The sequence below is a fragment of the Macrotis lagotis genome, chromosome X (genome assembly GCF_037893015.1).
Source record: "Macrotis lagotis isolate mMagLag1 chromosome X, bilby.v1.9.chrom.fasta, whole genome shotgun sequence".
NCBI lineage: Eukaryota > Metazoa > Chordata > Mammalia > Peramelemorphia > Peramelidae > Macrotis > Macrotis lagotis.
The window spans coordinates 109,332,669-109,357,158 of NC_133666.1; the positions used below are offsets into that span (position 1 = coordinate 109,332,669).

Consider the following 24,490-nt stretch of genomic DNA (forward strand, 5'->3'; position numbering starts at 1 on the left):
GCCTTTTATGAGGGGATCAATGTAGTCTTTCAATGATTATTTTGCCCCTGGTTCCAGGATATCGGGGCTATTCTCCTTCACTATATCCTGAAACATAGAGTTCAGGTTTTTTTTTTTTTCTTCAAGGTGTTCAGGAAGTCCTATGATTCTTAAATTGTCTCAGATCTATTTTCCAGGTCTGTTGTTTTTCCAGTGAGGTATTTTACATTTTCTTCTGTTTTTGTTTAACAGATTCTTGGTATCTCATGAAGCCATAAGTTTCCACAGATAACAATTTTTATTTTAGAGAAGAGTTTTCTTCATTTACCTTTTGCATCGCCTTTCCAAATGGTCAATTCTATTTTTGAAGTTTTCCATTTGCCCAATTGGTTTTTTTGAGAGAATTATTTTCCTTTTGCATTCATCCAATTATATTTTCAAAGGATTTGTTTAATTTTTTTCTTGCATTTCTTTTCTCAATTTTTTTATTTGATTTTAAACTCCTTTCTGATCTCTTCTAAAAAGTCTTTCTGGGCTGGAGACTAATTCATATTCTTCTCTGAGTCTCTAGTCCTCTCTGAGTTAGGATTCTTGTCTTCAAGGTTACCTTTAATAGAGCCCCCCACCACCACCACCACCGCCTTCATGTTGACCTTTCTTCATTTGAGGTTCTTTCTTTCAGGTCTTGTACTGGTGGAGGGGCTGGTTCACAGACCTCAGTGTTGAGATCCCTAGAGGCTTTGCCCACTTCAGGGGGTTACTCAATGGGTCAGACTGTCGGGGTCAACAGAAACTTTCTCTGGCTTTTCTGTGATTAGAGGCCCAGAGTGGGGGATGCTGGCAGGAACTGAGCTGTCCTCAAACAGTGTGGGCTGAACCCTGGGGCTAGATAGTTAATCTATTTAATCCCCAATTAGGACTGGGAGAGATCTGCCTCCCACACCTTGGGGCAAGGTGCAAAGGTGGTGGTGGTGGGGAGAGGCCTGCTTGTTCTGTAGAAAGTCTTGTTCTCCCACAGGGATGGGGGGAGGAGACTCATCTCTAAATGTTGGGGGGGGTGAGGGGGAAGGAGGGGAGCTCCTTGGCTGACTGGATAGATGTTTGGGCCATCTCTCTAGAGCTCCCCTGTCCACCATCCACACAGCAAATGCTTCACTTGCTGTTCTCAGGTCCATCCCTCTGCCTCACCCCACAGCTGGGTCCCTGCTCTCTGCCCCCAGCTCACCCAACACTCCCCTGTGACAGACTTTGCTGTGGGATGTTCTCCGTTCTCTGGGTTCTGTCATCCCAGTATCTGTTAAGATATCTGTTAAGAGACTTGAATCATGTTAGTTCTGCAGGAAAGCTAGGAGAGCTTAAAACAGTGCCTGACTTTTCTACCCCATCTTGGCCAGAAGTCCAATAAAAGACTTCTTAAAGTTGATATTAGTGTTCCCAAGATTGGTCTGGCACTTTACTACTGTTATCAGACCAGTCAACACTTCTGTGCTTCTTCTCCCTCCTCTCATGAAGCAAAACAAAATTAAATCTCATTCAAGAGGAATGAGAAAGCACTATGTTTGAGAGCCAACATTGTTCAAAGAAATTCATTCTTTGTAATAAAATGATTTCTCTGCCCTGCCAGCCAGAGCAGTAACTAGTAATATTTGTATCTGGGGGTCACATAAACTGGGGCCAGGGCAAGCAACATGAAATGATTCTCCAATCAACTTCTCAAGTAGTTTGAGCCAAACTATGGGGACATTATTATGTAGGCTATCCCTGGGGGATGAGGAGTGAGATGAACCAAAGAGGAGGGGGGACTATTTAAAAGAATGGGGACAATATTCTCTCTCACTGGAATTGTTTTCCTCTCTAAGCTTCTCCTGGAGAATATTCATCAGTTATACAAAGCCCCTGATCCTTTCTGACCAAGATCACCCTCCCTTGGATGCCATATAACAGTCTAACCCATACTTCTCTAATTACTATGGATTATCCTAAGATTACATATTTAGAACTGAAGGGGTATTCTAGTCTAACCTCCTAATTTTATAGGTGAAAAGATAAAGCCCAGATCAATGAAATAAGCTACACAAAACAGTAAGTGGCAGAACCAAGATTTGAAACTAAATTCCTCTGTTGTTGGTGGTTTTTTTAATTTAAGGAATAAAACCAGATTCCATAGCATAATATAATAAAAAAAGATTGCACATAAAACAGCAAGTCTGTCATGTATGACTTTGCTATTCCCTTTAAATATATAAAGTTATCATGTAACTTTGTCTTTTTCTTCCCTTCTACCTTCTCTCTAGAGATGGCTATCATTAGATACAATTATGGATAAGTAAATTATTCTATTACCTATTTATCAATTCTTTCTCTGGATGCAGATAGCCTCTTCATATGTCCTTTGCAGTAAATTTGGGTGGTTATAATAAGCAAAATTAAAACAATTTGCTCTTAAAATAATATTGCTATTACTATATACAACATTCTCTTGGTTCTGTTCATTTTGGTCTTTGTTATTTTGTATTTTTTTAAGATCATTGCACTCATAATTTCTCTCCTATTCTTAAATATTTTATTTCTTCTTTCTATCCCCTCTACGTAGCTGTTTATATTTCTTTTTTATACCCCTACTAACCACTAAGTTTCATGAGGGCAAGGGATGAGGTCTTACCTGAACTTTGTATCTTCCTTAAAACCTAGTCCAACTAATAAGAAGGATTTCATCTATTATTAGTTTTAAGGGGTCAGTATACATGGGATAGGAGCAAGTGGCATGCTGTAAATATTCAACAACCAGATTGCCTGAGAGAGGGAGGAGTTTGTAAGTAGGACACACTTTTAATCAGCTTTATTAACATTTTTTCCATCATTTTCAAAAGCCTAGACCAGACATGTTCTGTGAAACTCCAGAAGGCAGAAGAAACTAGACTAAAATGTAAATAGGAAATGAGTAACACAATAAATAAAAAGCACAAAATAATATAGTTATTGCTAATTTCTGGTTTTCTAAGTCATGTGGCCCTCAAGGACCTGTTTCCATTTGAATTTGACACCATAGATCTAGAAAAACAACAAAACGAAACAAAAATAAGCCCTAATTTGCAGTCTTTGCAGTTTTCCAAGGTATAAATGCTCATGCTAAAAAATTTAACATTGAACTGTCTTGATTGGAGAGCTTTTGGTCTCTTCAACATACCACTGGGTAAAGGGATTTTCTCCTGGTGCAATTTAAGAGGAGGGAGTGATCCACAGTACCAAATGCAACAGAAGGGTCATAGAGGTTGAGGACTACCAAAGATACTTTGCCTTAGCAATTGACCTTGGAAATGGCAACTTTTGTAAAACTGAGTCATAGAATTTTGGAAAGTACAATGACTCTATACTTAGAACACAATACTCGATACAATGACTCTATACTCAGAACACTATATCAAATACTCTGATGTTTACTCATTAGGGAAGGTCTTTTAACCTCCCTAGTCTTCAGTTTCTTCATCTGGAAGATGAAAGTTTTGGAATCAACCTGTCATTTGAGATTCCCTTGAACTCTAATGATCTTGGGATCCTCTCACCTAGATTCAAGTTCCTTCTCTGCCCCTTAAGAGCTGTGATGATCCATGTCCCCTTCACTTTCCTCATCTGTAAAATGGAGGGTAAGCTAGGTGAGCCCAAGTTCCCATCCAGAACTAACATCTTTTGATTCAGTGACTCCAAGTGATAGACAAAAGTCAGGTTACAAAGGGTTGAAGAGGGTTGGGAGGTAGTAGAGCCCTCAAGATTAGATTATTCCTTCTGGAAGTCTGGCAGTGGGGGAGAAACCATAATTTTATGGTTAGAATGACTCCTGAGTCCATCTATTCCAACCCTTCCCTGATCAGGAATCCCCTCTCCAAAAGACAAACAGTCATCATCCAGCCCCCCTTGGAAGACCTCCATTGAGGGGAAAACCCACTGTTTCTCAAGACAGCCTATTCCATTTTTAGCTAACATAATTAGCATGTTTTCCCTAACTTCAAACCTAAACTATCTTCCTATGGCTTATTTAGTTCTGCAATTTGTGGACAAACACAATAAGTCTTCTACATGATATTTTTCTATACTTGAACACAACTGTCATATTCCTTGCTAAGACTTTTCTTCTACAAGTTAAATATTTCTAGCTTGCATATTGGTATGATATTGATCACCACCCTGCTAAACTCTGGTATTGCATTCCTTAGCATATTTCAATTCTGATCTGACCAAGGCAGGGTGCAGTGAAAACATCTCCCTTATTCTAGGCACTATGCCTCTATCAATGAAGTCTAAGATCATTAGCTTTATAAGCTACTATATCACATTATTCTGTGTGATCCTGGGCAAGTCTCTGCCTCAGGCTCTGCAAAATGAGCTGGATAATGGGAAGGCAAATCAGTATCTTTGCCAAGAAAACTTTAAATGGGTTCATGAAGAATCAGGTAGAACTGAATAACAACAACAATATCACGTTATTGATCCATAATAAGCATTCACTCTATTAAAAAAACTTTTTCACATGAAATATCTTCTAACTACATTTCTATCAATACTGTACTTGTATGGTTGACTTTTTTGAGCCCAAATGTAGAATTTTATATTTACAAATTATTTCAAAAGCCAACTGGTGACCATAACCCAGAAGCAGGAGCTATCCCAGGAAGCAAAGAATCTTTCCTTATGGATACCTGAGGATTCAATAGGAATAGGCCTCAGAGAACACTCCTCATCCCTATTCCCCATCCTATCACCCAGTTACCTACATGTTGGCCCAATTTTCCTTGACTACCATTCCAACAGTTGCATCCATTTCCTTCTTGTCAACAGTCATTGGTTAGGATCCTTGGCAAAGGCTATTGGGTCTTATTGTCTGTTCTGATGCTCTGCTTACCAGAATCTTCAGCCTTACCCCAGTTTCTTGGCACATAGTAAATGGCTAATAAATGATTTTCTATTCCATTCTATCAAATAATATTTGGTTCATTGATGTACCCTAAAAAACTTTTATATCTTGATTTCATCATTCAACCTATTAATTGTCCTTCCCAGTTTTATTCCATTCATACATTTCAAAAGTATCACATTTTGTGCTACCACTCTTTCTTTTAGTCCTGGACCTTTGATTGAATTAGTGAACCAGTCCTCTCTAGTGAGAACCCACTCTGAAATGTAGTCTTAAAGAGTTATCTGGGGCCAATAAGAGGTGAAGGACATGCCTAGTGCAACCCAACTAGTATATGTCAAAACAGGGACTTAAACCCAAGCTGCCACTCATTTTTCTCCTTTCTCCTCAATCAGGGTTTGCACATTTTCTTCAAATGTTTCCTATGTAGCCCAGAACTTTAATGCTGTGGCACTGTTTACTCCCAGTGACTATTCCTAGTCCTGACCTGTCCAGTCTGCCCCAACATCAACCATTCCAGTTCTCTCAAGTTAGTACCTCCCTACACACCCTTTTTATGATAGCTAGAAGCTGCTTTAATGTATTATTTCATATCTGAATATTACTTATCTTTGAGTTTTGGGGAACAACTGAGAATGAAACTCAAGCAACATTTCTGAAGGGCTCTTGGTATTGGAATAGTAGGTCTTTAAATCAAGTCAAAAAGTATTTATTAAATGCTTACCATGTGCAGCCACTCTGCTAGGTGCTGGGTATATAAATACAAGTAAAACAAAAAGATAGTAGGGGAGCAGGGGGCAGGGAATGAAATATTTATTCAAAATAGAGGTTTTGGGCAGCTAGGTGGTGCAGTGGATAGAGCACTAGCCCTGAAATCTGGAGGACCTGATAATTTGGCCTCAGAAACTTAATAATTACCTAGTTGTGTGACCTTGGGCAAGTCACTTAATCCTATTGCCTTGCAAAAAGAAAAAGAAAACAAAATTGAGGTTTCAAAGAGAACTCACTGATAGAAAGATGCTGCAGGGGTGGAAGGAGAGAACAGCTAAAGAATGATGGCAGATTGGGCATATCTGGAATCTGAGAAATTTTCATAAGCAATGGATTACTGAAAAGGTGGACCCTTTATACTATGTATTAGGGAATGAGATAACACTGAAGAGGGAAACACTGGGAATTATTGGAGAAAATGGGAGGGGAATAATAAGTATTTATATGGTAACTACTATTTGCAAAATATTGTGCTAAGTGCTTTCACAAATATTATTTCATTAGATCCTCCTAATAACTTTGTAGAATTGGTGCTATCATTATAATCATTTTACAGTTTTCAAAACTGAGGTGAATCGATGTGAAATGACTTATCCCAGGATTACACAGGGTCTGAGGTCAGAACTGAATCTGGGTCTTCCTACTGTCAGACCCATCACTATGCACTGTGCCACTAGCTACCTTTAATTTATGAATTATATATGAATAAGTACAAATAATGCTAAAGGGGCTAAAATTTTCATTTTTTCCCTCATATTCTTGCTCAGTTTTGTCGTTCAGTTGTTCAGTCCAATTCTTTGTGATTCTCATTTAAGGTTTTCTAGGCAGAAACTGGAATGGTTTGCCATTTCTTTCTTCAGCCCATTTTACAGATGAGGAAACTGAGGCAAACAGGGTAAGGTGACTTAGCCAGGAAGATGAGTTTTCTTGACTCCACATCTGGCACCCTAGTAGCATCTAGCTACCTGATTTTTTATTGTACTGCCCTAACATTTGCTAGAACAGAAGTAATTTTTTTATTTAGGTTTTTGCAAGGCAAATGGGGTTAAGTGACTTGCCCAAGGTCACACAGCTAGGTAATTATTAAGTGTCTGAGGCCAGATTTGAACTCAGGTACTCCTGACTCCTGGGGCCGGGGCTCGATCCACTGCTCCACCTAGCCACCCAGCCACCCCTAAGAAATAATTTAAAAAAATTTTTAGTGTCATTGTTCTATTAGAAACCAGGAGGGATTTGCATGAACTGATGCTGAGTGAGATGAGCAGAACCAGAAAAACACTGTACACCCTAACAGCAGCATGGGGGTGATGATCAACCGTGATGGACTTGCTCATTCCATCAGTGCAACAATCAGGGACAATTTGGGGGTATCTGCGATGGAGAATACCATCTGTATCCAGAGAAAGAATTGTGGAGTTTGAACAAAGGCCAAAGATTACCTTCAGTTTAGGGGGAAGAAAAACCATTATCTTATTATGTAATTTTGCTCTCTTGTACTTTATTTTTCTTCCTTAAGGATATGATTTCCTCTCTCATCACATTCTACTTAGATCAGTGTATACCATGGAAACAATGTAAAGACTAACAGCCTGCCTTCTGTGGGGGGTGGGGGGAGGGAAGCAAGAATAGGGGAAAAGCTGTAAAACTCAAATAAAATCTTTCTTTACAAAAAAAATTTTAGTGTCTTCTGATCTATGTCTAGGGACTGAAGATTTGGAAGAGAGAAGGTTTACTGGAAGTCCAAGCCACTGACAAGGACAGTTACTGACTGATTTCTTCACAACCCCTCTCTATTCCTCCCCCCATACTGACCATTGCTATTAATATGAAAGCCAGCTTGGAAATTAAACAGCTAAGTCTTACCATCATAATCTACAGTTGAGGGAACCTTTTGTTTGTTTGGGATTTGAAGTCTTTTTTTTCCAATGAGTATCAAGAAGACTTTGGTTGCTACATTTTTGCCACTCCCCACCCCCACTCTATTCTCCATAGAATAACAGTGGAACTAAGAAATTATTTAGAACTATATATTCAAAGGATTTATAGAACCAAGGCTTTTTTTTATTAATAGCAAGAAATGAACCCTGCTGTGTATATCTGTCCTCCAAGATATTGTTTTGCTAGGCACTGCAGATGAACAATAAGCTAGGCCCAGAATTGAACAAGAGAAAGAGAATGGGCCAAATTGCATTTGGGAAATTACACAATTCAAATAATTCCCATCCTTGACACAAAAATCTATATTTTTTTTAGCAACTATATCTTCCCACTGTGTAACACCACAATTTCCAAAGAATCAAAATTGCATGTGATCCAAAGGTCAAATAGCAAGACACATGACAGATATAAGTGGGCTATAGCACATAAGTGATGTAAAGACAGAAAGCATCAATAAAAGTGTTGTTTTTTTAAGAAAAGTAAAGCAGGTCATGTAGCAATAACAAATGATAATGGATGGACAACTTAGTTTCACTTTTGAAACTTCTAAAATCCAGAGATGTGTAGGACCTGTGAGATTATCTATAGAAAATATAAGGAAGGGAAAAAAAGAAAATATAGCAGAGAAAATGGACAAGAATTGCATAGGGTAACAAAGGCAGGAGAGGTTTGTGAATTGTTTCACTGGAAGGAATACCACACACATAATATCACAGTTTCGTTGAAATATTGAAATTTATATCTGAATGCCTTCAGATAAGGCATTGGGGATCATTAACCTTTTGAAGTTATGGATCTTTGACACTCTGATGAAGCCTATGAAGTAATATTGTAAAATGCATAAAATAAAATATATAGGATTTCAAAGGAAACTATATTAAGATGCAATATTTACCCATATATATATATATATAAATATTATAGAGATAAAATACAAAATGTGATACAATTATATTAATATTACATGCAAAGTTATCTCTCTAGCCACAATGACACACTATCTTTGCATGTGTGTGTATGCTGAGTATATGTTGTATATGCACATATATAAATATACAATTTTATAAGGAGATTTGGAGATATGGAACAAAAAAAAGCATAAAGACATAGACAGACATATGTTAAAGTGCTTTCTCATGCACTGTGGTACATTTCTGATTGCTTCTCACTTCTTGATATGGTCCCTCTTCTCTCTCCTTTCTCCTTCCCACACAAAGAATGTAAGGTGTGAACAGGAAAAATCCCTTCCCAGTGGGCAACTAGGCCACCCAGTCCTAGTACTTACGGAGGGTGTGTGTGTTTGTCATTCTAGGAAATAAACTGGAGAAATATCTCAGATCCTTTAAATGTCTACACTTTGAAGGGGGACCCTAAAATTGATGACCAAAAAGAGACCAGAAAAAAAAAACCTGCTGCCATCCAAGACCAGGAAAATTATTTTCTCATTTCTTCTCTTGGTTGCTTTATATTCCAAGTCATATTTTTCTCCCTAACAAATAATAATAATAATAATAATAGTCTGTCAGAATTTGAGCAAATTCTTTAGAAGAGGATGGAAAAATTTCAGATTGAGAGACCTTTAAACAACCCTTTTCTTCTTTCTCCTCTTCTTCGTTTCTGTCCCAGCCTCTTTTTTTTTCTCTCTCCCACAAGTTATTGCTAATTTTAGCCCTTAGCTCATAATCAAGTCCTTATATGTGAGGACTCTTTTCAACTGCAGATAAAATGAGCAATATTACTTAGATGGCACAATATGCCCTCAGAAGAAGGCACTAAATGGCACTGTGACAAATATCCACCCTCTGAGAGAAACCACTCCCTAATTTCCAGACATAATGAAGAGTTTGCTATAAAATGCTTCCCCTTGGTGGTTTATACTCAGAAACTCTTCCTGATCATATCACCCTGTCCTCTTACTCAATAAAATCCATTGGCTTGCTATTTCCTCCAGGATCAAAATTTTAAAATCATTTGGAATTTAAAACCCTTGACAAAATTAACTTATCTTCCCCTCCACCCTCTATGATATCATTATACTGGTCTACTTGCTGTTCCTCACTCATAATCCCCATCTCCTGACTGTGTACAGTATTTACCCTGGCCATTCCCCTGGAATGGTTTCCCATTCCTCTCTGACACCTATGTCCCCCCCAGCCTCCTCCAAGTCTCATTCAAATGCCACCCTCTAAAGGAGACTTCCATTTACACTGTATGTATCTTCTATGTGCATTGTTATTTTCATGTCTCCCTCATTAGAATGAGCCCTTTGAGACCATTTCTTTTTTTTTTCTTTCTTTTTTAATCCCCAGACATTAGTACAGTTCTGGCATATTTTTGTTGTTCAGTCAATTTTTAGACATGTCGATTTCTTTGTGACCTCATTTGAGATTTTCTTGGTAAAGATAATGGAATGGTTTGACATTTCCTGCTTCAGCTCATTTTACAGAGTAGGAAATGAGTTAATAGGGTGAAATGACTTGCCCAGGGTCACGCAGATAATCAGTGTCAGAGCTACCCATTAGTTACCCACCTAGCTACCCATTTCTGATATAAAGAAAGTACTTAATAAATACATTTTGATTAACATTCTGTATGCTCTTGGAAAAGAGACATTTTATATATATTTATAGAATCATAAGAGTCTAGATTTGATGGTTGGGGGAGCAGGTGAAACAGCTAAATGGCACAATGGATTAGCACACTGGACCTGGAGTCTGAAAGACTTATCTTCCTGAACTCAAATCTAACTTCAGACACTTACAAATAAGCTGGAGAAGAAAATGGCAAAATGTTCCTGTATACTATCTGAGAAAATCTCAAATAGGGTTGTGGGGGCAAAAATGCTGACTTTTCAGAAATATAGTGCTAAATTAAGTCTAAGCCATAGACCTCAATTTCTTTTTCTCAAGAATCAGGTGAGCTTGAGAACCCAGATCTCCAGCTAGAAAAATTACGTCCCCCTAACCTTATAAGATGTAAACAAAGCCAGACCCTCCTGGGAAACCTTAGGTACACCTCCTTTCTCTTCGGACCATCAATTTTGACCAATTACTGTAAGGGTCGGCAGAAAAGAAGAGGGGGAATGGGTTGAAGTTTTTGTGGTTTTTTTTAACCCTGCTTCAGCTTCTGTAATTCGGCTTTTCCTGCTCTCTCATAGTTAGGAACTGCCCTGCTTCTTGAAAGAACCGAATTAAATTTTAACTCTTTGTTGCCACTTTTAGAGGACTCCGAGTAGTCATTTTGGGTTAGGGTTTAAATTCCCTGCACAGGGTCACAGAGAGTCAGATATGACAGAAAACAACTGAACAAGATCATAAATCTAAAGTTAGAAGGAATCTGAGAACAACCTGGGTATATTAGGCAGTGCAATATTGTTTTCCCCATTTTACAGTAAGAGAACTGACATTCAGAGAAGTTAATAATTAGCCCAAAGTTATAGAGTCACAGTAAATGAATCAGGACTCATGCTTTGATTTTCTCAGGGGATTATTTAAAAACAATTCCAGGTAAGTAAAAAAACTGTAAGTAGGGGCAGCTAGGTGGTGCAGTGGATAGAGCACCCGCCTTGGAGTCAGGAGTACCTGGGTTCAAATCCAGTCTCAGACACTTAATAATTACCTAGCTGTGTGGCCTTTGGGCAAGCTACTTAATCCCATTTGCCTTGCAAAAACCTAAAAAAAAAACTGTAAGTAAAACCTGACTTTTTCTTTAATTTTCTGTTGTAGAAAAACAAGATCTTTAATAATATTTTAATTTCCTTTTTGTGTAAAGACAATTTTTAACATTTAAAAAAAATTGAATTCTCTCAAACTGACATTTTTTAAACATAAATCCAGATCATAAAAGAGAAGTTTCCCATTAAAAAAAAAAAAGAATCCTCCCCTACTCCATCTACAAAGAGGCAAGAGAATAACTGAGAATTGGGGGAAGGTATCTATGTTTGTTTGTTTTTTTAGATTTTTTGCAAGGCAATGGGGTTAAGTGGCTTGCCCAAGGCCACACAGCTAGGTAATTATTAAGTGTCTGAGGCTGGATTTGAACTCAGGTAGTCCTGACTCCAGGGCCGGTGCTCTATCCACTGCACCACCTAGCCGCCCCTGAGGCATCTATGTTTTAGTCCCTTCTCTTCCATTAAGTAGCTGTATGACCTTGGGCAAGTCACAATCTCCCTTAACCCTAATTTGTTCATTAGTAAAATGAAGAGGTTGGGCTAAATAAGGAGATTTTTTTCATTTGGGGTACTTAAAAAAATTTTTTTGATAACTTTCTCAATAAAATTGGTTTCCTTTGTGCCCCTCTTATTACTGTATTGCATCTTCCTTTTTTACCATATTTTATTTTTAAATATATTATTTTGAGAAGTATCCATAGGACACATCGGACTGCTCACAAAACCTAGATAATCTAGCTCCAGTATTTTATGGGGCCTATGTCAATCTGTGAATTCATTGGCAGAGGGAAGTCAGTGCCTTCTTCTACAACTTCTATTTTAATACCTGCCTTGAGAAGTGAGAGGTTGAGTGACTTGCCCAGGGTCACCCAACCATGTAAGTATCAGTGGTAGTATTGCAATGTAGGACTTCCTGGATCCAAAGTCAGTTTTCTATTGACCACATCATCCTCCAGTCCTTGTCTCTATACTCTGATGCCCAGGAAGCAGGAGACTTCAGCTTTTTGCCACTTCTTTGCTAGTTTTGTACCCCCATAGAGAATGGGGCCAATGCCATGAACAGTGAACAGATCTAACACACTCACACCAGATGTAAAAAGTGAATGATTTTATTCTTAATTCTGGAGTTACTGCCTCTAGTCTTAAAAGTGTGAATAAATTGAACTAATGATCACTCCTCCAAAATACTTAGCTAAAAATTTGCCGGCTATCAAAAGTGCTTCCTATTTTCCCTAAAGAAAGTGCTTTGAGAGTTGCCCTAAACTTAGGCTTTAACATCTCAATAACAACAAGGCTATTTGATCATCCTGCTTATATGCCAACTCACATTCTCACTGAGCAGCAAGAGGCCACAGGAAGCTATAAATAGCCTCCAAACAGATTATGTCCTTCTACAGGACAGACATAGGGGTGGCTAAGGCATCGCTACCCCCACATACTATCCCCACCAAGACCTAGAACACTCAAAAACCATATGGAATGCCCAGGGAAGAGGAGATGAACTGAACTCACAAATTATAGCAATGCATCCAAAGAGTCAATAGGTCTGCAATAATATAATCATTGCCCCCTGAATGTCCTTGGTGGTGAAGTCAGTAATTGAGGAAATAAACATTCCCTATGGTGTAAATCTCAAATTGCTAAGGTATAACATGGTACAACATAGACTACTACAGCCAAAGCTTTTCTCCTAAATCAGCCTTAAACAACAAAACAGAGTGCATAGACACATGCTACAAGATGAGACAGGACTTTCCAATCATGATTTTCTTTCCCAGGTCAATGGCTTTTCAAAGGAGCTCTGACCACAAGAGACCCACTAGGGCTAGCTCAGAGCACAGTTTCTCTTACAACTCCAATCAGGCTGTGTGGTCTTTCTGGGTCTGTTCTTGGGACCCTTCTCTCCACTCTCCAACTTTTTGCTGAAGTGAAAGTGCTCAGATCTCCACAACTCTCCAGATGAAGAAGCCCAGGGTGTCTTCTATATGGCAATATTTGTGCCCTGGATGTACTTGGCTGAGCAGGAGTCATTATCTGTGGGGGAAAAAAGAAGAAAAAAGGAAAAGATCAACTCAAGAAAGAGTTCTTATCTATTTAAAAGAGGGACTGGACTTGAAGTTCATGGTACTGGGTTCAAAACTTGATTTTGCTACCTCCTACCTTGATAATCTTGAGCAATTTATATAATTTCTGGTCCTCAGTTTCCTCATCTGTAAAATGGGGGAGTTGGAGTAGATGGTCTTTGAGGACCTCTCTGGCTCTACAGCTTTGATCCTATGACTAGGTTTTCAAAAATCTTATTATTTGGGTAGGTTTATTTCTTTCATTTTTTTATAAGATGGAGGAAAGAACTTCTCTCCCACCTTAGAAACATTCTTCTTAGATTAAAAGTGAAGGGGAAAAGAAAAGCATGATAGTGGAGGGTTTGGAATAGGTAAAGAGAAAGCAGCATTAGGGTACTGAGAGGAGAAGAAAAAGAAGGAACATTTTAAGAAAAGTACTATCTGCATACAGAGAAAGAACTGATAAATGAAGTATGTATAGAATAATTTTATACCCCCCCCACACACAAACATACACTTCTATAATTATTTATGTCTAATGCTATCCATTGCTAGGGCAGGAAGGCGTAAGGAAGGAAAAAAAGAAATTTACATGATAAGTCTGTTGTATATTTGAAGGTTATAGCAAATTGTACATGATAGATTTGCTACAGTTTCATGTACATTCATCTTTTTTATTGTACTATGTTATAGAAATACTTGTTTTGTTCTGTGAATTGAAAAGAAAATAAATTTTCAATTCAAAAAAGAAAAGAAAAGAAAGGAAGGTAGGAAAGCAAAATAATATAGCATGCGATATGGCCTGGTGCTCTGTTGTTGGTGACAACAACTATGAACCATATTTTTGTGCCACGGATGTAGGCTTCTTGTGTCTACATTTTTTTTTTGCAAGGCAATGGAGTTAAAGTGATTTGACCAAGATCACACAGCTAGGTAATTATTAAGTGTTGACTTCAGAGTCAACTTTGAACTCAGGTCCTCCTGACTCCAAGGCCAGTGCTTTATCCATTGCGCCACCTAGTTGCCCCTCTTGTGTCTACTCTTTACTCAATTAGATTTAAGGAAGCTGGACCATCCCAAGTATCCAACCTAGATACTTTTTTTAATAATCTATTGAAAAATCCTGCTGCCAATAAAACAATAAAAATTTAAGTGCCTACTATGTTCCAACCCTGGGGATACAAAGAAAAGTAAAATAATGGTCTCTTCTCACAATATAAAGAGTAAGAAAACATACAAATAACTATGCACAAACAACCTTTAGACAGAATAAATTGGAAGTTATTAAAAGAGGCACTAGAATTCAGAGTGATCAAAAAAATGATAAAAAATAAAATAAATAAAAATTAAACTGTAATAAGGAAATATATTCTATAGAAAGTGGGATTTTAGCTGGAACTTGAAGAAAGTCAGTACCATTTTATATCTGGTATGCTAGAATACATTCATTTGCCCTTTAGAAAAATCAAAAACACTTTATTAAGACAAATTCTACCCATTTACCTTGCAGACAATTTCAGAGGAAGATGAACTGCTTTCCCAGATTTCTGTCAATTCAAACAATGTTCATTTGTATCATTTTCAAGGGACTGAGAAAACATGCCATTCAAGGGAATCATCAAATTCAGTAATCACAAGGGCATCTTTTTATTGTCTAAGTTCTCACATAGTGCAATGGACCTTATTATTTATCTTCCAGACCCCGAGGCATTGCCATCTGACTTGCCCCTTAAAGACCTCTGAGCCTTACCATTTACTCTGCAGATGAATCCTTGAGAATCATTGAATCTTTTCATTCACTCCCCTTCCAACTGAATTCTCTTATAATGTGTTATCTCCCTCAACAGAACATGTTATGTGGTTTTATTTGAATCTCCAAGGTTTAGCATAAAGTAATCACAATAAATTTTTTTTCATTCATTCATTCATTAATCTTCCTTTACTTTTATTCCAAATATTCTCTATTTTGTCCCTTTTGTATTTAATTGATTTGCTTTCCCACCATAGCTGCATAGTTGTACATCTTTAAGCCTATAATGGTGAATCTAGGGCAGTGCTCCTGGAAGGGAAGTTGTCCTTCATCTCCCCCTTGCTCCCTTGAGAAAATGGCTCTAAAATGAACTTAACCCTATAAGGAAACAATGGGATCTCATTATTCTCCTGGATGTGCACAATAAAACTACCTGTTCAAGGAAACTGGCACTTGTGATGGCTTCCTCCATATGTTCTTCATCAGACTTGAGGACAGACTTGATGTTTTCCACTAGTTCGTGAATGTCTGGAGTCATACTACAGGATGACTGCTCCAGGAACTTTGCCACCAGTAGCTTAGTATCTATGTAAGATTTATAATCTACCAAAGAGCGAGGTCTAGCTCGAACAGCTCTTGATCGAAGGCCCTTTCTCAAGTTCACTGGAGTCAGCTCTAGTCTCACTTCAGTCTGAGTAGCAGCTTCACAGCTAAGCACAGGTCCTACAGGCAAAGAGAAAAACTCCTTAGCGCACTCCTGCCAATGCCACTTGAACATATGACTATCTGAATCCCCAGCCCAGGTCTCTAACTCAGCATGGAAAATCACCTGGCAAAATACTGACATCCATGCCAATCTTGTCTTTCATTTCACAGAAGGAGGAAAAGAAATCTACAACACAAGGTTTGTTTCAGGGATGTCTTTGAATCCAAGGATGTCACCAAAGGTTTTAGCATGTTACAGAAGACAATATCCAAATTATGCCAAATGACAAAGAGCAACCAGGAAACAAAAGACAACACATGGTCATATGTAATATTTTCAAGTGATACTTGTAAATAGATGGCAAATTAGGAGTCACAGAGAAAACATTTCTATTCTGATGGAAGAAGATGATACAATAGGGAATGGAGGAAAATGTTGCTTAAACAAATATTATAAGGGCTAGAGAAATAATGTAAGAAAATACTACTGGTACTCTTTGGCTACTTAATTTTTTTCTAAAATTCTCAAGAGTTTCTTTTCCTGTTTCATTTCACCTGTGCTCATATCATGTCTATGAGGCAAGGAGAAGGCAAATCACTATTTCCATTTTACAGACAGAGAAATTTAAATCCAAAGAAAGTAAGTAACATTGAGAGTTGACTAGTCAATAGGGATACTTAACGAGAACACCCAAATTTCCCATTTTCCGAGGCTTCTCCAAGTTTGTGAAGTTATTTTAAAGATATGTAAAGCAACTCTGACCATGATGAGGCCAAAAGGACAGGAGGTGTGTTGGGAAGAGGAGAGAGATATAATCATATTTCTCTAACTATACAAGGGTATACAGCAGCCTTTAGCCAGCCCTGGATAGAGGAAGCCAGAGAGGCAGGAATGAAAATACTCCAACTATGACAGAAGGAGCAATGAGATCTTGGCAAAGGATGCAGAGACCTCCTAAATCCTTTTTCAGGCAAACAGAGCTCTAAACAGAGGAAAAGAAGCCGTCCCCCTCCCCAGACCACCCCTCCCAGTTGACAGTCATTCGGTCTCCCAGTCAGAGTCACGATCTTGATACTAAGAACATTTTGCTTGGAACACTTTAATGTGAGGGTCAGGGTCTATGCTCATTCACTTGAATATGCCCTGGCCACCTTCTGCCTTAGAAGGTCCAAACAAATAATCATATGCTGTCCACCCTCCTGCCTGCTGACTTTCAGCACTGCAGGAATTGAGTAAGGGTCCATCTTCTAAGACTATGCTGTGGAGAGAACTAAGTTCCAGCTGAAACCGGCAGGCGGTCAGCCCGAGTCCTCAACTTGCTAGAGTAAAGGTGGAGGAGACCCACGGTGAAGACAGGTCTTGGGATTCTTAGAGCCCAGGCTGCTGAGGCCTGTTGGGGTTGCAGAGGTGATACAGTCAGTCACGGGGAGGTGGGAGAACCCCACTCTGTGGCAGCTGTAGAAACAAGAGGAGTTTTCTCTTAGGTACATGGTCAATCTATGACTGTGGCAAACAACAGATGATGTTAGAAGAATGGAGCAGAACTTAAAGGAAACTGAAAAGATAATTAGGCCATCGGAAAAGTTGGGAAGTTTATGAAATATTAGGAAGTTTTCTTGAAGAAGAATTTTATATGAGAACATTATATATGTGTGTGTGTGTGTGTGTGTATATATATATGTATGTATGTATATGTATACATATATAATACACACACACACATCACTTTCTGGAATCATGCTCCAGGATAAATCTATATTTATTCGAATAATATCTACAGACAAGCAAACATAAGCATGGTGGTGTGTCTATCCATTTAAAGTAAATCCTGGGGCAGCTAAGTGGTACAATGAATAGAACACTGGCCCTGGTGTCAGGAGGACCTGGGTTCAAATCCAGCCTCAGACAAGTAATAAGTACCTAGCTGTGTGACCTTGAGCAAGTCACTTAACCCCATTACCTTAAATAAAAAATTTTAATGTTTGAAAAAATAAAAATAAAGTAAATCACATTTGATGGTATTTATTTTAAATGGGCCAATCTGTAAATTTAAGTTCAACATAATAAAAGTGAATAAGCCAGAGGAAAAATAACCAACAAAGGCAGACACACCCTGTTAACTTCTTCTTCCAAAAAAAAAAAACCACTCCTCCCAGTAGGATTAAAAATATCCAGAAATCAGATACCAGTGCTACTTCTCCTGTATATCACCTATCTGATATCAAGTACAATAGAGAGTTTAAATGGGGAGGGAGGGGAACAATCTTGAAAGGATTTGAAAATATAAGTATGTACTTCCCTAACATATACTTGTTCCTCTTTTTTTCTCCAAGACATAACAACTTCCATGAAGATACCACCTATAATTAGGGACCAGAGTGTGGACTACATTACTTGTTAACAGAATCTTTAAGAAAATGATGAAAAATTTTCTAGTTAGAAGTCAGCAAAATGCTGGTACCTCTAGCTGTCAAGTGATGCAGTACAGGGTCACTTTTTGATCTTGCTCTCAAGGGCAGCAAGGCTCTCCTATTGGATGGAAGATGTGCTAGGTTTGAATCAGGAGTTGTCAGGGATGGGCTCGCTTCCTCAGGGGCATTAGGAGTGTCTCCACCTGATTTGTTGAAAAAGGAACATAAATTAATTATGATCAATCATATTATTTCACAATTCAGGCCAGTAGGGCCTAAAAATAACAAACTAAATGTACTTTCTATTGGTGAGTAATATCAATCAATCAATCAAGGAAGTAAACATTTATTAAGAACCCATGTATGGGGGAACTTTGTAGGCTATGTGCTAAGTATATGAAACAATTCCTATTTTCAAGTAGTTTTCAGAAGGAAATAAGATATACACATATAAGTATAAACAAATAAACAAAAGTAAGGGGAAGGAGAACCTAGAGGAATCAGGAAAAAAGGTGATATTTTAGTTGGGATCTAGGAAGTAAAGATGAGAAAGAAATACAATTTACACATAAGGCATGGAAATGAGAGATGGGATATCAGATGTGATAAAAAGTAATAATATATAATAACCTTTGGAAAGTTTGGCTACAGCCAAAGAGCTTTCAGTGTCAAAGAGAAGACTTTGATCCTAGAGGTAATAGGAAGCCGCTAGAGTTATTGAATAGGGAGTAACATGCTCAGACCCACGCTTTAGAAATATCAATTTGTCATAATTTAGAAGCTTTCTTTCAATGACAATCTTAAAAGGAACTCTTGATTTTAAAACAAAAACAAATCAGCCACTTGAAAGCTATTTAAAAAAAACTAGTGCTGAAAATCTCCCCAAGTGCAAAATACTGATGTTATATGACAAAGTTTACAACTGCTAGACAATTTCTGATATTTTGTTGGTAGGAACATAACAAAATAACACCTGATATAGCCTTCCCCTCCACAGGCTAGAAGCCAAAATGCACACCAAGAAAGCAGAAGTCTTTATTCTGCATAACCCAGAGGGTTAAGTACAAGCTGTGAAGAAATCCCAATCAGCCTAGTTAAAAAACAAATGGCAGCTAAATGGTCCAAAAATTACATTGGGTTAGTCTGGCTTTTGTTGAAGAAAATAAAATTGAAAAAGTTGAAGTCCTTCACTGTGGTTTGAGAAAGGAAAACAACAACATTGTGAAATACAAGTACATTGAGGAAATCTGACCTTTTTCTATGTTTCTGCTCAAGATGGAAAATGAGCAAAAGAAAAGAAACCAGTTCCAAATGGCATTACTGAAAAATTACCATCATCTGAAATAGCTATAGCTTGATCCATTATTCATTACCATTTGCAATTTAGTCTTGGTGGACAATTTTCTGAGCCATTTAAAACCTCCCCAAAGAGGGCAAGCTGTAATAATGCACCTTTAACTTACAAGGATAAATGTAAACCAAGCCCTGTATTTTCTGTACTACTGAAAAACTGAATTCACTTTGTATTAAGGCAACATGACCCTGGTCCCAGTTTATAAATGATACAGGTGACCTCATAGTTATCCACTCTGCAGGAATGGAGAGGCTTCCAAAAAGATTCATCTTATCTTTAAGAGGTAAAAACAGTACTACAGCATGGGGGAGAAGTGGAAGGCTGAGGAATGCCAAATTAAACCCTGGGTTTTGAAGTAGAGTTAGTGTATTCTTAAATGATACTAAGTGCAATTGTGCAATACAATACGATTTCATATCAATGGATTATCTCTTTGTGTACAGATATCAGTGGATACAGCACTGCCTATAGTTTTAAAAATGTGCTTCAAGAATTAAAAACTCATACTGACAAAACAATATGTTTTGATGTTACAGATCTATATTGATAGCTGCAATGAGATGTTTCATTCATCTGAAATGACCAACAATTTTCACTGGTTTGGCAAGATTATATATTATTAAATTTGTTACCTTGAGACACCTGTGCACTGCCTGGGTCCAATGGGCCTGCCACAGCTTCAGATGCCTCTGGAATTTGGAATGAAGTCCCCTATCACACAAAACAGTATCATTTGTTTTTGTTCAAAAACTAGTTTCTGTTTTAGCCTTTCTTTTTAAGAGGAAAACAATACAGAACAACCTTTTTCTGTAAAGTAAATTACACTCAATGGTTTTGTATAAAGGTTATCTTTTTTACTATTATAAATCATCTGTGCATAAATCATTTTACTCATCTGTACCAAAAATATCCAAAGTGGTTTAGTGGTTTTTATCCTTAATATTAGACCTAGAAACTACCTATATGGCCAATGATTGTAGAATGTCTGAATAATTTGTTGTACTGATGGAATGGGATATTATCATAAGAGTAATAAATGTTTGATTATATTAAATTAAAAAGCTTTGGCACAGACAAAAATCACTGTAACCAAGATCAAAAGAATTATAGTAAATTGGGAAACAATTTTTACAACTAGTATTTCTGACAAAGGACTCATTTCTAAAATATACCAAGAACTAAGTCAAATTAAAAAAAAAAACCAAGCCATTCCCCAAATGACAAATGGTCAAAGAATATGCAAAGGCAATTTACAGATGAGGAAATCAAAGCAATCCACAGCCATATGAAAAATTGCTCTAAATCACTACTTATTAGAGAAATGCAAATTAAAGCATCTCTGAGGGACCACCTCACATCTCTCAGACTGGCCAAGATGACCAGAAAGGACACTGAACAATATTGGAAGGGATGTGGGAAATCTGGGACAGTAATACATTGTTGGTGGAGCTGTGAACTCATCCAACCCTTCTGGAGAGCAATTTGGAATTACTCCCAAAGGGCAACAAAAATGTGCATATACTTTGATCCAGCGATACCACTACTGGGTCTATACCCTGAAGAGATGAGGAAAAAGGGTAAAAACATTACTTGTACAAAAAGACTCATTAGCAGCCCTGTTTGTGGTGGCAAAGAATTGGAAATTAAGTGAATGTCCTTCAATTGAGGAATGGCTTAGCAAACTGGTATATGTATATCATAGAACACTATTGTTCTATTAGAAAACCAGGAGGGATGGGAACTCAGGGAAGCCTGGAGGGATTTGCATGAACTATTGCTGAGAGAGATGAGCAGAATCAGAAAAACACTGTACACCTTAACAGCAACATGGGGGTGATGATCAACCTTGATGGATTTCCTCATTCCATCAGTGCAACAATCAGGCACAATTTGGGGGTATCTGCGATGGAGAATACCATCTGTTTCCAGAGAAAGAATTGTGGAGTTTGAACAAATACCAAGGACTATTACTTTTAATTTTTAAAAAAAAGTTTATCTTATGTAATTTTGCTATCTCTTATACTTTATTTTTCTTCCTTAAGATATTTTTTCTCTCTCATAACATTCAACTTAGATTAAAGTATACCATGAAAGACTAACAGACTGCCTTCTGTGGGGGGTGGGGGAAGGAAAGTGAGATTAGGAGGAAAATTGTAAAATTCTAAATAAATTTATAAAACAAAAATAAAACAAAAAATTTCTTTTTTTATAGACTGTCAAAAAAAGAATGACAAATATGAAAAATAAATAAGTGAGGACATGTAAAGTGGTGCAGGGTGAAGAAATAAGACTCAGAGGATAAATGCATGTTAGGGCTATACAGGGGAAAAAGTAACAGCAACAAAATCTTACACAAAGGGCCGAAAAAAAAAGATTGGGGGCAGCTGGGTGGCCCTGGAGTCAGAAGGACCTGAGACAGCTTCAGATACTTAATAATTGCCTAGTTATGTGACCTTGGGCAAGTCACTTAACCCCACTGCCTTAAAAAATAAATTTTTAAAAAGATTGGAAGAAGAGATAATCAAATGTATTTCTCTTTTTAGAAGAGGGGTAGGGGACATGTATGCTCTCAGAATTTGGTGTGTTGATTGATTTTGTGGAATTGCTTTTTTTTCCTTTCTTTGTTACAATGATGGATGGCTCAAGAAGGAGTGGAGAGAAAGAAGGATATAATCAATAATGAAGGGGATATAAAAATAAAAGATATCAATTGTGTTTTTAAATGATAAAGTAAGTCTATATGACACAATAAATACTTGAAAAGACCTGGTAACTTGGACTCAAGTGTCTTCTAACCCTAGAGTAGAAAATAAGATAGCATCCTTGGAGTCATTTTTTTTAGATTAAAAGAAGACTGAGCAAATTGTTACTACTATGGTTTATATTTTCTTCTTTTTAAAAAAAATAAATTTTGTAGTTTAAGATTTTCTATATTATCTATGCCTCATTTTATTTGTTTTAGTGAGACAATAAAACAAATTATTCTTTTTTTTTAGGTTTTAGTTTTGCAAGGCAAATGGGATTAAGTGGCTTGCCCAAGGCCACACAGCTAGGTAATTATTAAGTGTCTGAGATCGGATTTGAACCCAAGTACTCCTGACTCCAAGGCTGGTGCTTTATCCACTGCACCACCTAGCCACCCCCAAATTATTTTTAATAGGATCTCAAATGTCCTGGGTAAGAAAAGTTATTACCTGTTGCTGATTGATTTGACTCACAACAGCTTCATAAGGAGGGGGTGGGTCCAGAGGACAGAAAACTTCTACACCTTTAATCCGAGCTCCATAAATGTGTGGAAGTGGAATAACATCAGAGCCCACCATCCTATAAAAAAACATCTTGGTATCAGTCAACATATTCTATTCAATTCACAAACATTTGATTGTTTGATCAATGATTGATTGATTAAAAAGCAGAATAACATAAGGGATGGTGCCCAGGACATATAATCGATTCATGACCTTGGGCATCACACCCATCTGAATTTGTTTCCTCTGTTGTAAAATAGGGATTAGAACATTTCGCATTCTACTTACCAGGGGTGTAGTGAAAAAAGGAAATTGTAGAGTATGACAAAGGTGAGATTTAGGGTAAAGGTCTGGACCTGTGATTTAATCCACATGGAAACTCCCATTATCAATGCAGAACACTAACTTGTCTACATGGTCTTAAGGGTAGCCTGGTTGCACTGGGAGGTTAGATTACTTTCTTGAGAATACAGAGCTAATAGAAGTCAGAAGCAAGGCTTGAACCCAAGCCCTCCTAACTCCACAGAGAGTGACTATCACACCATTCTTCTCTCAAGTTGTTATTATTACTGTTTTGTAAAGAGAACATCGGACAAGAGTTTGAGGAAGATCATTTAACCCCTCCCAAACCATACTTCCCCTATACAGAAAATTGGGGTTATATAGGTAATTGGTCAAAGGATATATGACCAAAGAATTCTCAAAAGAAGAATCGCAAACTATTAATAACCTTATAAAAGGCTACTCCAAATAATTAATAGTAAGATGTTATAAATCAAAACATTCATGCCTGGTATTAGAAAAGAAAACAAAAGATAGGATGCAGAAAGACAAATCCATTAGTACATTATTGGTTGCAATGTGGACTGGTCCAATCATTTTGGAACTTAATTTGGAATTATGCTAACAAAGTGATGAGAATGTCTATACTCTTTGACCCAGATACTCCACAGTTAGAAATATATACCAATTCAATAGGAAACAAAATATTTTCAAAGCAATCCTTTTCTTAAAGCAAAGAACTAGAAATAAACTGTGCACCAGTTTGGCAATGGGCTAAACAAACTGTAGTAGGTGAATGTGATAGAATATGAACAATAAGAAATGAAGACATGAAAAATCAAGAGAAACAAGAAAAGACTTAGATAAACTAAGAAGAGTGAAATAAATTGAAACAGGAAACAATATACACAATGACATATGACATTGTGACGATATTGTGTTCATGTAAATGAATAGAACAATAAAATGAAATTGAATGATGAGCAATTAATTACATTGATCCAGTTTTGACCCAGGAAGAGTTGAGTAGATATACCACTGTTCCTTTTTTTGCAAGAGGGAGAATACTGCATATGTTGCTGTTGGTTTGCTGAAATGCTATTTTTAATTTTTTTAAAACTTTGTTATGATGAATATGGAAATAGGTTTTACATGATTACACATATATGATCTATATTAAATTTCTTACCATACTAAGGAGGGGGTAGTTAAGAGAGGAAGGGACAAAATCTGAAACTTTTATTAAAATAAAATGAAAAGTTCATTTTAAAAAGGAATATTAAAAATTATTTTCACATGTAATTGCAAAATATAGTTAAAAAGAATGTCTTTCTAGATAGGAGAAAGTGAGGTATATATGTGGAAATGAGTGAGAGATAAGAAAACAAAAAGGCATTAATAATTTTAAA

General features: G+C 37.2%; 1 protein-coding gene across 1 annotated transcript in view; it reads right to left on the reverse strand.

Annotated features, from left to right (window-relative positions):
• Positions 1-1,052: 1,052 nt before the first annotated feature.
• ENTREP1 (endosomal transmembrane epsin interactor 1) overlaps positions 1,053-24,490 on the reverse strand; it is an 87,455-nt gene continuing 64,017 nt past the window's right edge. Inside the window, 5 exon segments of the mRNA XM_074207554.1 lie at positions 1,053-13,301; positions 15,514-15,803; positions 18,248-18,400; positions 20,184-20,262; positions 22,746-22,875. Coding sequence (XP_074063655.1) covers positions 13,098-13,301; positions 15,514-15,803; positions 18,248-18,400; positions 20,184-20,262; positions 22,746-22,875 — 856 coding nt within the window. The 3' untranslated portion in view covers positions 1,053-13,097.